We start from the raw sequence: 14,576 nt of genomic DNA on the forward strand, positions 1-14,576 counted from the left end.
AAACCGTTAGCAGAGCAAATCATGCAGGCCGCGGCTATACTTCTTACGCAAATCGCCTTGTTTTACCTTAAGATTAGCATGCGTAATTAGCTCTTTATATAAATCCTTTGTGCAGTTTTCATCCCGCTCGATTTAAGCAATCCTAAAGAGTTATTCAACCGAAGGAAATCCTTGCTGCAGTTATAGCAAAAAAATAAATTAAAATGTTTTTCCCCGGCACTGGTCGGGAAATAACAAATGTTTAGACTACGTTTTCGGTATGTTATTTTGCTTTCTGATTTATCAATAGAAGTACATTCAATTTTCGTTCAAATCTTCGTATGTTTTTTGTCTGTTTTCCTTACTTTAGGCTATTTTCTTTTTGCTCCCGTCAACCGCATACTTTTTTCGATTTCCCTTTCCCTGTAGACAGTAGGTAGTTGTCGTAGAAACGCCAGTGATTTAAATTTCAGTTTTCTTCTACCAGCAGTTTTTATACCTATCAAAGACCCGGCCTACAATTATGGACAAGAGTCTTGGAGGACGCTTTTTTTTAGGGACGTTTTCCTCTTTATTCAAGTCCAGCCCCTCCTCTCCCCTCCCCTCACCCTAACCAATGAATGTTGGAAGCGTGTACCCAGAGTTTTCCCGAGAGTTTCAACGTTGTAGGTGGAGAACTGCCAGAAGAATTCGAATTTAATGAACTGTTTTAAGGACAAACCGAGAAATGAATATTGCACTACTACCCTAAGGACTACGTAATTTGGGGGAAAAGTACTAATCTGTTTTCCTCTTTCTTCCGAGGCATAGTCTGGGAAAATCCAGGGGGGAGTAGAAGTTTCGCTAACCACCCCCCTTCAGAACCCACGAAATACATATGTACGTGGAAAAACAAAGAGAAATACGTGGGCCTCAAAGAAATCGAGAAAACCACACGGCAGGGTAATCAGCTGCACCGTAATTGAGAACGTACTTTCCTTAACGTAATCCGCTCAGGTAAGAGCTGCAGGCACATACAGGAGTTCTGTGCTGATATTCCTTAAGTAATCACCTTTATGTCTGAAGGTGCACAAGCAGAACTCGCGTGCGGGGATTCCCCTCGCTTTGAATTTCATCTTTTTTACGAAAATCGGTCAGATTTTCATATATCAATAAACTTGAATGAAAAAACAAAAAGAAATAAGTCACGAGCCTATCAAGTTGAACTCTTGTCAATATCCTGTCTGGGATTTAAAATGCAAAACGTTTTTCGGGCGAGCATGTCCCCATCTACTCCACTAAAAGTTTGCGCCTTCGGCGCTCGTTTAGGAACTTGATCAGTATATCCTAGATGCGCGCCTCCCCTCTGAAGTCCAGCCCTCCCCCTTAACCTTCTCTCATTACATTATAGGGGCACACAACGTCATTATTAGGGAAAATATCTATTCGGAAGAAGATTTGGGATCTAGAATTTTTTGTTTTTGTAACATTTAATGCTGATGCCTGCCTCTCCCAGGATTTGCAAACATCTAAAACATGTTATAACTTCCCACTTTTAAAAGATTTTTACGTTACAATTAGCGGGAGCCCTTTTGTTTGGCTGAATTTTTCGAAAAGACAAGTTTTGATCCCTAACGATTTTCGGATCACTAGACTTTCAGCTCGGATATCGAAACAGATAAAACAATTTTAGGGGTTAAAATATGCCTATATATACCGTTCAAATACAACAATACATTCAACAACGCTATGTTTAAGTGGTTTTGGAAATATATTCTCGTTTGGTGCCCCTGACATTAGATAAAGATTCAGCGGGAATCAAGATTTTTTTTAGCCCAAGGATAGCTCGTGATTGGATTTGTTAGCAAAAAAACAAAAAGAAGAGAATCACAATGAGACCCTGGTGCATAGAATTGACGTAAAACTCTTTAGATTTTCCCCTAGTTTCTATCTGACCCTCCCACCACATGTTCTGTTGTTTGCAAATGTTTAGTTATGTCATATGTTACAAATTTAGGAGATTTGTATAGCTTTAATATTTTAATTTTGGGCCGGGGACAGTGTTGACCTCTTAGATTTTTTCATAACATTGTGATCATCTAAAACTCAATCCATAGAGAGGGAGAAATAAAAAAAAGAATAAGTGCGAAATGTGTGAGAGATTCAATGATGCTCTTGATTCAGACTAACTTCCAAATTGCTTTATTGAACTTTATATTTATATTACAGGCAGTTTTTCAAATCATAATTTCCTTAAAACAGGGATGCTTTTAGTGTAAATATAAGAATCCGTATCTTAATTCGTTATGTATCGGTTAAATCCACCAATTGATAGCTTAAGTGCTCATACCCCTGGGAATTTGCCATCCACGAGAAAAAAATTCCAGGGTTTAGCACGGGGACGGGGGGGAGGGGACTGGGCGCAGGTGGAATTGATTGATGCATTACCAGTAACCACCCTCGGCTGTCAATCATGGACTCCAAATAACTTCCTGGAATTGAAAGAAATCAATGAAAACTCCAGAAAAAAACTCACAATGGGGAAAGGGTGAGTTCAAGAAAGGAAATCAATCGCCCTTTAGAATCAGGATTCTCACTCGGCAATCTTCTAAAACAATATTATAATAGTAGTTTTAACGTCATTCTTACGATATAGTGTTATTTTAATTAGAATACTATTGTAATTACTGAAGATTTTTACCGACTTTAAATAAAGAACTACTACTAATACTACTAGGGAGGCGGCCTGTTGCCCACGTTGGACCAGCTAACTTTTTTGTAAGGGGGGCTTCCCTAAAGCTGAGTGTCATGTTGTTGCCCAAACTGTATGCATTTGTGGTTGGCTGGTTAAATTCCAGGGGGTGGGATTGTTTCCAAATGTGCTGTATTTTCGCACTTTTATGCAGTTTGTTTGCACTCCCTGATTTCCTTGGCATCAATAACGCACTCAGGCCGTTGATGATGTTCCAAGACAGCAAGCAGCTAAATAGTTGCCTTTGTTGAGTAATGTTGGTTTGGATTAGTTTTGAGAGGCCAGTTGCGTTGCATTGAAAAGTTGGAGAAATGCCTTTGCAATCGGCCATGCTAACATTAAATATTTTTCAGACTTACATGGAAAGCTTCACTCTTGTTAACTTCCAAGTTAACAAACGGAAGCTCGTGTATTCAAGAATTTCCTTTTGAGATGGGATTTAACTTTTCCCGTAAAAGGGGGCATGAAAGTACCAACCAGTTTGAGAAACTAACATTTTTCAGTAGCCCGGTCTTAAAAACACCAGGTATATATAGTAGACTAGTATAGCTAGGAAAAAACATTTAGTTCTATGCCAGTAGATGCATGTTGCAAGAAAATTTATCCTCTACTGGCCTTTTTTTACATTTCATGCCATAAGATAATATTGAAAAAATTTCGGTTTTTAATATCTCTATTAAAAAAAAGAAGAAATAGTCTTTATAGTAGGATCAAGAGATTCTTGCACGGGAGTAAAACCTATTCAAATGCATTCTTTTTTGTCCCAAAAAATAGGCTTAAATTTTGCGGACTCATTCCTCTTTAGGGACTATGAAAATGCAGCCAACGTTCTTTAATCAGTTATTTTTTATTAGTTAATTCCCATGTTAAAACTCGAAAGTTTCGATTCCCATTTCTTGTCCGTGAATGCGTACGCGGCCCCCTGCACCTCCATCACCAAAACATATGCGGCTTGTAACAGGGGTTCGTACAGTACCTTGCCCATGATACATATAAGGACTCCTTTGGCTTGTTCCCTTGCTCTTACTGCTGGTACTTTACTAAGAAAGGCTTTGAGAGGAGTTTTCGATAACGTTTCTCTAAAGATAGTGTTAATAAAGACTAATTTTCTGTTGTTTTGCTGCCATGAAACAAATTAGGGGCGCAGCCAGGATTGTTTTATCGGCTCCCACCACAAGAACAAAATGCCTTCCATAAACGCCATTTTCGCACGATACCCCTGCTCACAGTTAAGTCTTTTTTGTGACGTTTTAGATAACATGGAAAGTTATCGCACCTATATCCCCCTCTTATCTTCGCCTTTCCTCTTCTTTGAAACAGATTAAATTAACTGCAAAAACCGTGGACAAAGATCCTGTTGGTTGCGAACAGTGCCAATCTCTCTAGAAAGGAGACATAATGAGCCAAAAAATTAATAGAACCACGAACGAGAAGTGAAAAGACTACTGCTGCAGCAAAGCTAATTGAAAACAATGCGTATAACAATATCTCACCGGGCTGGCCATACCAGCCTTCTTCGATCAGGTTTACAGTTGTTACTGAATTATGTAGGAATCACAATATTATATAGATGGAGAATGTAGCAATAGAAATTGTTAAAAAAGGGAAGGCGGAGATGACGTAGAACCTAAAAATTGAAACGGAAAAATTCGAAAGGTTATGGATTACATTAATTCCTCACGGCGGTGTAGGCCATGGGATTCAAGAGTCATAGAAAGTCTTATCTATCAAATGCGACTCCCTGGTCTTACGAACGGAGTCACGAGAAGAAAGAATTTTCTCAAGTGGGATTATCAATAACATGGAACGCTATCGGCCCTATATCGCCCTATTGTAATATTTGTAAAGGAGGGAGGGGTAGGTACACCCTGACCAATAATCACCTGCAGTTGCAGATCTGGTGACAATCCATCACCACCTAGAGCACAACCGGAGATGAACAACATAAACAAACTGCGATTGGAGCGGCAAAAGCCTGACTCCTCCTCAGACTTTCCCAAGGCTGAGTGGGAATTGGGAAACTTAGAGCAAGCGAGACAAGCGGAAAGCGCGAGAGAGGGATACTTAAATTTAACTTTGAAGGAGTAGAGCGCGAGCGGGGAGTGATGGGAAGGTAGAGGTTTTCCTTAACTATTAACTGAATATCCCCCAGTGATCGCGAGAGACTGGGGACAAAGTGGAAGGGAGAACAACGCGGAGAATCAGTCAATATTCAGGATATTCTGTTCCTTCCTTTTACCTCTTTATTTGTTCTTTTTTTTTTGTTTTTGTTTTTTTTAAAGAAAGTAAGGATGGCTCAAGTTGGTTACTATCCCGATTCCTTCGTCCTGCAACGGGACCCAGCTTACTTGTGTCCTATTTGGTGAGTAAACTAAATAAACCCAACTCGAATTGCAAAATGAGAGTAGTGGTTTTATCTGTTTTATTACTTCTCTGCGGCTAAAATGTGATATTAAAAAAGGGAATCCACCAATAGTGGGAGTACTACTTTTGTCTGGATATATCAACAAAGTTGAAATGGTAAACTGGCCACCGCAACGATTACAAAAGCTGACGTTTCGAGCGTTAGCCCTTCGTTACTCCCACCGACGCAGCCTCAAACAGTTTCTTTAGAATCTATCAGCCTTTACTACTTTAATTTTTTGATGAGTACAAATTGTGCAAAGTTTTTTTTTTCCTGGCGAAGGTTTTCGATTATATTTGATAATCTGTAGGCAATCCCGGTTATATTCCGGGAGGACGGAAATTGGTGGTTTTAATACTGGATACAATTACACAATTTATTGTTCTTGATAATAGCGTACGTGCTCAGCCTCGAAGCTCAGCATGTAACCTGCGACGCGAAAACAGCTACTCTAGGATAAGGGAGGAGGGGGTTGGGGGTTGGGGGAATTTACTGTATTATAGGGTAGCAAAATTCAGCTGAACTAGCTCCGGTATGTAAAGGGTTCCAAGGTCCCAGCGGCACATCCCCACTCACAAAGTCCTAAAGCTACCCCCCCCCCCGGGTTATATTCAACAAAACACTCTCAAAAGTCCCCCTTCCCCAACATCGTGGATTAGGAGTTTGTATTTCAGACACGAGCTAATGCCTCACTTTGCGGGACATTTGCTCACATTATTTACATACCGGCGCTTAAGAATAGTAACGGTTAAATTTAGCCCAGCGGTAAGTTATATGCAAAAATCATATTTGTAGAAACTAAAAAATACCTTACAGGAAAGTAAATGCCTAGCGTCGACATGAAACGTTAGGTTTCCGAGTTCGACAGTAGTCTGTGGTGTTGTAGAGGAGACTGATGTTGTCAGCCACAATCTGACGTGCAGCTCACTTTTTATACGTCATTAGTAAGAACAACACGCATTTTCTTTGGGCAATGCTTTGTTGTTTCATACATATATTTTAAGTCACGAACATTTTTATAATTAGTTGTGTGATAAAAGTGTGTAGTGTCCAGTAAATACTTTTTTTCCTGACTCCTTTCTATATTTCTTAGAGCTCCCCTTACTCGAGCGAAATCAATGTGAGCTTATTGTGCTTAATTAGTGGTTTTCACTGTCACTGTAAACCAACAGAAACATCTGTTTTGAGTTGAGATAATTTCCTATCTATGCGTGAATTCTTCCCTTGATGAACTCATAAAGAACTTGATGAAGTCGAAAAGCCCCCCAAAAAAATCCCTGGAAAAAAAGTTAGCCTCTAAGAAATCGATTGTCGAGACATATATAAAATTACATAATGCGATAAATGATAGCAAATGGTACAAACCCCCCCCCGCCCCCACCCCGTGCGCGGCCTCTTAAAAAAAATCCCTACGCTCAAATCAAGTCATCAAATTTTTTGATCCCTATCTCCCCTCTCTCCCTAAAGAAATTAATTAATAATTAACAAAACCCTTAGATCTGGCTATTTCTTGACATCCGGAGTACTGTATAGTAAACACCCTCTCTCTCTGGAATTTAGTAATGAATCAGTGGCTTTGATATTTTATAATCATTGTTGAATTCTTACCCCTCCCCCAGCGTTTTCATTTTTTTTGCAAAGTAGGGAAAAAGAAAAAAAACGTATGTGGAACCTTGATCCCAGTTCATTTAACTCTAATTGGAAAGGGGGGTAGGGCAATTGTCCCTGTAAAATATACTTAACGAATTATGTCCTTCTCTTTCCCGTACAGTCAATACGTCATACGTAAAGCAGTGGCATGCAAAGAGGGACACTTTTTTTGCCGCGGCTGTCTAAGGCAGTGGATGCATTTGCATGGTAACAGAAACTGCCCTGTCGGAAGGCAACCCCTCCAAGCCTCGGACGTGAGGGACATAATCACTTTCGACAGGGTAGTAGATTCACTGGAAGTGTACTGTGTAAGGAGAGCAGAGGGGTGTAATTGGACGGGCCCATTGGAGAACATCTCTGATCATCAACAGCAATGCCTCCATGAGCCCGTCCGATGCACCCACCAAGGTTGCATACAGACGTTCCCTCGCGGAGAGGTTGAAAGGCACGCCGGCGAATGCGACATGCGTCCCCAAGATTGCGGGTACTGCGGAGTTACGCTGCCCTTCCGGCAGTATCACCAACACCAGGAGTTGGAATGCCGGAAGGCTCCTGTAGCGTGCCCGTTCAATTGCAACGTGGTTTCCATACCTCGGTAGGTCTGATTAGTTTAATAATGTAAACTGATGTTTGAAAAACCCCGAAAAAAAAAAACCGTGAACGAACAACGTGGCTCAACTTTGGATAAAACAGAAATAAAATAGAATTAGAGACAAATACTGATCAAACAACATAAAAAGGGCTGAGGAAAACAACATATTCGACTGCCCATCAGTTTTAAGTCTCCTGCAATCTCTCCGACTATTAAACGAAAGAAACCCTCTCATAAATTGTTAATATTTCTTCGTTTAATATAAACGTTGTATACATGACGACTAATGGGGTAAACAAAAGGAAATTATCTTTTCCAGGGACCAATTGAACGGGCACATTGCCTCCGGATGTACCCGCGCGTTCGTTGCCTGTCCATTCCCGGTGTGCAACGATGTGATGCGCAGAGAGGAGCGTGCCAGACACGAGGCAGAAAATACGGAGAGCCACCTGCAGTTGCTGCTAGCAGAAAGGAGTATAAACCAACTCAGCGATGTAAGTACTAGCAAAAGAAAATAGTTGATTGCCACAAATTCTTAAAGGCAGTAGCTACAAAAATGGTTTATACAACTTAAGGTGTTAATGAAGATTCAACCATTGCCCTTCAGGTGACTCCACGTATGACGCCGGGAAGAGTTGCGACCTTCCAATGGAGCATCCCTGGGTTAGAGGAACAGTCAAACTCCATGACCCTGGCGGTAGGCATAAAGAGTCCTTTAATTGCAGGCCACTTCAGGGCGATTATAGTACCCAAGATGTCCACTGCCGGGAACACGGGGGTTTTCTTTGAAAACGCAGGCTCAGATCCCGTGTTCCTCAACTTAAGGTTAATATTCTATCTACTGTGAAGTTTTGTAAAATTAAAAGATCGATTGTTCGAGAAATACAATCCAACGATAAAAATAACAAAATCTACTTTTTTTCTCAATCACCAGCATAACTCTTCGCCAAGGAAGTGACGCCTTCGCTCGCCGATCGCCTGTCCCCAGATGGCTTCTGCAATCTTCACCGCTAGGATGGGAGGATTTCCTCCCTCTGGACGAAGTCAGCAGCCGTTATTTAGACGAGAATGGAACCCTTACTATTCATATAAGCTACCAGTTATATACTTGAGTAGGATGGTTTCATTCTCGTTTAAGTAGGTTGGGTTAGGGTTATATGACGGGGTTTTAGTGGACCAGAATATATTTAGAAACAATTTAGGAAACAGATTTACCACGAAAATAGAATCTCTAACGGCCAACATGTCTATGAGCGCATTCTAATTATAAGATATTACTCTTATGGAAAAGAAAAACAAGCACATAATTTCGTTCGAAAGAAAGTCACATCTAGATCTTTTTGCACATAGATCAACTGTTTGTCTTATTTAAGTGGCAAGTGGTAAGTAAGGAGGGGTGACCTTTTAAGTTACATATCTTATAGTATGCATGTTTAGTTCAGGTAAGACTGAAAACCACTGCAAAAACCTTGTAGGAACTATCTTGCCCTACGCACAAATACCAGAGGTTGGGATAATTTTCAATGTTGCAAGAAGGGAACAGCTTTCATTAAGTACAAATACATAGTTAAAATCGGATATTTAAATTTCGAATAAAAACTGCAAAAAAATATCCTCCCCCCCTCCCCCCATCCACAGGAGCGATCATGGAGGATTTACTGTAATTATAAAATTTATAACTTTATTATAGTATTATAATGCATGAGGTAACTCATTCCAAGAGATCAACCTAAATACCTTCAAAATCTCAGAAATATTACATACCACTAAGTAGGATTCTTTTCGTGCATAGCTTTGGCCCAGAAATAAATGATGCATGTGTTCGTTCTTGGGTTTTGTCAAATTCCAGGGGAAGATAGTACAAATTTTTATGAAAGATTTGCTCCATTTTTTAATCCTTTAATATTTTTTCTTTATAAACCCAGGTACGTATTTCCAGTGGAAAAAGAAAATATATATTAGCAAAGGTGTCAGGTTGAATAAACTATTGGGCTGTGTGGTAAATGTTTCGTGTACTACAAGTTATCAGGTTCTACATTGCATCAAAAAAAAAAAAACAAAAAAAAAAAAAGAAAACAAAAAAAAAAAGCGAGATCTATTAAGATAGATTAGTCTGTCTTTCTTTATAATTTGTAGAAAAAAAGCGAAAAGCAAAACCAAAAAATGTTAATGGGAAAATCGGCACTTCCGTTGTATTTTGTGTTTGTGATAAAAGCAAATTTTCGTCCAAAAATTATGCACGCAAATGAAAACTGGAAGAGATTATAATAAATTTCGGCTCGAATGATAACTATCTTAGCAACGGTAGCCAAGGAAAGAATTTACTTATATTGTACGTATCAGGATTTTGAGGTTACGTAATCTATTAAGAAACTTGTGAAAAATTAAAAATGGTAATCTATTAAGACTTTGAAGTTAACTTATTAAACATTGTGAGCATTTTTGATTGACAAGTTACGGCGTAAAAGTTACGACGTAAAACTTATTTGACAAGGTTTTGATTGACAAGTTATAAAGGTGATAAATTTTACGTCGTAAAAGTTACGACGTAAAACTTATTTGACAAGGTTTTGATTGACAAGTTATAAAGGTGATAAATTTTACGTCGTAAAAGATACGACGTAAAACTTATTTGATAAATTACGACGTAACGTGTAGTCAAAATTGAATTTTACGTCGTAACGCGAAGCTCCTCGTTTTGAAGACGTTGAAAGTGCACTAAACGATCATTGAATTCTCGCCGTAAAATAGACGTCGGTGTATTTGACGCCATACAATAGAATACAAGGTTTTACGTCGTAAAATTTAGGACGTGATATCTGACAGAGGAATTTGATCCCCTTGAACGTAAAAAAGGTGTCAGAAAGTCAAATATGTGCTCAAAGTGTTTTGAACAGTAATGAACGCCATATTTGATTGACAAGTTATAAAGGTGATAAATTTTACGTCGTAAAAGTTACGACGTAAAACTTATTTGACAAGGTTTTGATTGACAAGTTATAAAGGTGATAAATTTTACGTCGTAAAAGATACGACGTAAAACTTATTTGATAAATTACGACGTAACGTGTAGTCAAAATTGAATTTTACGTCGTAACGCGAAGCTCCTCCTTTTGAAGACGTTGAAAGTGCACTAAACGATCATTGAATTCTCGCCGTAAAATAGACGTCGGTGTATTTGACGCCATACAATAGAATACAAGGTTTTACGTCGTAAAATTTAGGACGTGATATCTGACAGAGGAATTTGATCCCCTTGAACGTAAAAAAGGTGTCAGAAAGTCAAATATGTGCTCAAAGTGTTTTGAACAGTAATGAACGCCATAAATTTGTGCTTAGAGTTTTGTTTGTAAGACATGATTATCGAATCGCGTTACATAAGGTAATGTCACGCCATGCAGCCACGTGCTGACATCGGACACCGTTCAGGTATTTGAACTTTGCACGTACGAAACATCGGGTTTTTTGTTTTGCTAAGCATGTGTTGCTAGCCGTAGTTTTGATTGCCGAATAAAAGCTGTTACAAAGCCTCAACCTCTGCGTCTTACAAAACACATGTACGTTACGGTGTTATTTACAAAACAACCTTCAGCAAGAATTCTTGCAGTTTCTACCGAGGTTTAGCACACGGAGTACAATCAACGGGCCCTCCTTTCTGAACGTTAATTTGCTGCCATCATTAGAGATTTTATGTTGTTACAGTCCTCAACGTTCTTGTGCGACAAATTTAACCTTTTCCTGCGACTATCAAAACCAGCCAGGCAAATATGTATTGTATTGCGTGATTATGCTAATTAATTGACTCGTCATGTGATGCAAATGTTGGTAATTACTAATTTTATTACCCCCGGTAATTAATAAGTATAAAGTCGAGGTATATGAGCATAAAGATTATTTCGTACTCGGCCTCCTTTCACTGCCTCACATTTTCCTTTGTGCTCTGGATGCTAACAAGTACTTATACCGCATTTCCAGTGTTTTCCCAAAGAATTCCGATGTTTAGAACATATCCGTTTTATATTTTCCATTTCCAGGCCAAAATGACCGGAACGAAGCAAAATTAACTCTTACTCGAGGACTTCGCTGGTACGTCGTCCTGGCATTCCAGGAGAGATATCGGGGCTGAAACTCCACTTAAATACCCACAGCCACTACAATGTTTGCTTTCCATGAAACAAGTAGACATTTTTGTGCGATAAATTTCTCAAAACATATCAATAACTGAAGACCCTCTCCTCTCCGGTAAACAAACACGTGAGTGACAGACTTATCTAAAGCGAGAGGGGTGGATCGAGGTATGCTAGAACCTTCACCCCCTCAAAAATATTGAACAGGGGGTGAAGGTAGACCAGTGTAAGCTCAAATACCATTCCCAATTCTTTAATTTACTTCAGTTCATTTATAACTTCAAGTTGGTTCTAATTCGTTACATTTATTTAAGTACTTTTAAGTTTCAATTTACATACACGCGAAACAAGTCATGGAACGAATGGACTGGTACCGTTTAGCATAATCACGTCATGCAATATACCAGGCCGGGTTTGATTCGAAGGGAAAGATTAAGCTTGTCCCTGAAGAACGTTGTGGATTGTAAAAACATAAAATCTGTAATGATGGCAGCAAATGTTCGGAAAGGTGGGCCTGTTGATTGCATTCCGTATGCTAAACCTCGGTAGAAACTGTAAGAATTCTTGCGGAAGGTTGTTTTGATAACACCGCAACGTACATGTATTTTAACTTGTTTGTGTGTCCTTTTAAGGAACACAGTAGCCTGAAATGACCAGAATGCCAAAGCGCCTTCCGATCGCCTTTGTTTACTTTGTCATGCAAGCTTTACGACTGATCATGTTTATGCAGCGTTTTAGGATGACTCGAATTTATTTTCCATCTAATTGTTATGAAAACCTAAAATACTTTACGTAGAAGACAAACAAGCGAAGTTTAAATGGTCAAAGACATATCTTGGTCATTTTTCAGAATTATGCAAATGAGCTTTGACACGTGCGCGATTATAAGTAAAGACATCGATTTTGGTTTTTTTTTCAAGATGATGGTGGATGAAAGCTAGAGAGATACCCGCGGGTTTGAGGCAATCGGTAACCTCATTTGTGTATAAACTATCCTCCGATATGTCCTTTTAGTCCGATTTACGCCTGCATTTTGAGAATTCTTTGTTTTAAATTGGTTAATTTTTGATATGCAAATTAAGGTCGAAGGGAAGGGTCTCTTCTGATCACGCTGGTGTGAATAGGATTTCAAGGGAAGTTTCCATATTTTGTCTGTGCACTGAAAGAATATAGCTTGTAACTTGAAGCAAGAGAAAATTCCGTGAGCTACAATTTTGCAGTCGCAGCGCGCTCGACAAAAGCTGTGAAATTTACACTTTCGATCGTTGTCTTCACGGGTGATCTAGCCAAAAGTCTATTTTCGCTTGTGGCGAGGCAATAAAAGAGAATTGGAAAATAGCCAAATTATTTTTGAAAGATGTGTCCTAAACCCTTTTCATAGGAAAAAAATTAAGGAAATTTTTTTTTTGGACGGGAAGTCGAGTGGACCGCTTTTAGCGGGAGTGGCACTTAAATTTACATCTGCTGTGTTCACATGCAATTGGTAACGTTTTAGGTGTGCTGATAATGTTTACCTCAACTTCGTCTCGGGAAACATTGATACATTCAGTTGAAACTGTTTCTCTCTGGCGCAAACATTTTTTAATTATAAAATATTTCTTCCTCTGCCTCACTACTTATCATAACGAGATTTGCATGTAAAAAATGTAAAAACAAAAAACCAAAACAAACCTAACCAGTGATGCTACATGAAATTTGTACACGGGCACGGAAAAGATTTCATCAGAGAAATAGCATACAAGTATTTGCCTTTAGGCAAGAAAGGCGAGTTTAAGTAAAGGGGTGACCAGGTCTTATCACAAACGCTTGTGTTTCCTGAGAACGTGTCATGACCCGCAAGTTACTTATAATGAGGTAAAATGAATATTATCAAAAACTGCAACTAAATTGGAAAGAGTTAGTGTGAGGAGTCAGTTTGATTTACCAGTAGGTACCCTCTCGTACTTCATCTGAGCTGTTGTCATGTGAATTCACGGGACAACATGCAATTTCTTGCGGCTCGAAGACAAATAACCTTGATTGCTCTCCAGCTAGCACATTAAATTCATGATTCAATTCTACCCATTTGGATTCGAGAAGAGGAAACTGTATATCCTGAACGAAGCAAATTAGCGTTCAGAGACTACGTTTCTTTATATGTACCCTGCCAATGAATATTTCAGCCAGATCTATTGGAATTTTAAAGCGTCTAAAAAAATTAAGATTTATCTCGAGAGTTAACTAATGCTTATCAGTTAAGCCAATTATGTGCTTGCACAAATAAATTGTTACACAGGCCATTTTAATTCTCATTTATCCTGTCAAAAAGAACTCTAGTCTTTCCTTTCGATATTTCTGGGCCAATTTTGTCCACTATGGCTTGAAAAGTCCTCTTGGAAATTCTTAGATAACGTTTCCATTCATCATCAAAGTCCCCTAACCAATCGTTGGGCTAAGTCTCAAACCAGTGTTGGGGACGAGGGAAAACCCACACCACTCGTTCCGCATGTGTTGAAATGAACAAAGCTATCAGAGATTGAAGTCTATGTTGTCGGCTTGAGCAAAAAACAGGCGAAGCCTTTTGAGACGACGCGAACGTGCTTTTGCAATGGCCCTCCGAAAAAGATAAAAGGCAACGAGGACGAGATCAATTTGAATTTGATTAACCATGGCGATATCTAAACTAGTAGTTTCAGTGTGAAAGTGGGTGCTGCCGTCAGAGCTCGAAGGCAATACTGATAATTCGCGAATCGGTACTGAAAGTTGCTCACATAAAGGCGTATCAGATAACGGCGAATCATGCGATAACCTCGGTCTGTGAGATTTAAGGCCACTAACTCAGTCTGTATATTGTATGTAGCGTTTGCGGCGACCAAAATCTAGTTCAAAGAGAGCGTCGCTCCACGCTCGCTCCACGGGTCTCCTTGCTCGCTCCAGGGGGCGGGAAGATGAGAGACCCTGGGAACGAGGTTAGGGTTAGTAATTTTATCATATTATATCATATTACTATTGTTATCATTATTATCATCGTCAGTATTATTATTTGTTACCGTTTCAGTCATTGGTTGAATGTCAATGCATTCTTGAATCATCTTTCTCTTGTGGAACAGGGTA

At 39.2% G+C, this 14,576-nt stretch overlaps 1 protein-coding gene across 1 annotated transcript; it reads left to right on the forward strand.

Moving 5' to 3' along the window:
- Positions 1-6,862: 6,862 nt before the first annotated feature.
- LOC148729242 (TNF receptor-associated factor 6-like) lies at positions 6,863-7,874 on the forward strand. The gene is made up of 2 exons (XM_088725118.1): positions 6,863-7,359; positions 7,676-7,874. The coding sequence occupies exons 1-2, from the start codon at positions 6,863-6,865 to the stop codon at positions 7,872-7,874; spliced, it is 696 nt and encodes a 231-aa protein (XP_088581244.1).
- Positions 7,875-14,576: the final 6,702 nt, after the last annotated feature.

This window comes from Stylophora pistillata, chromosome 6 (assembly GCF_964205215.1).
Source record: "Stylophora pistillata chromosome 6, jaStyPist1.2, whole genome shotgun sequence".
Classification (NCBI taxonomy): domain Eukaryota; kingdom Metazoa; phylum Cnidaria; class Anthozoa; order Scleractinia; family Pocilloporidae; genus Stylophora; species Stylophora pistillata.

Coding starts and splice junctions, on each gene's coding strand:
- LOC148729242 (XM_088725118.1), top strand. CDS start 6,863: ATGTCCTTCTCTTTCCCGTACAGTCAATACGTCATACGTAAAGCAGTG. Junction 7,360..7,675: donor AACGTGGTTTCCATACCTCG/GTAGGTCTGATT, acceptor TATCTTTTCCAG/GGACCAATTGAACGGGCACA.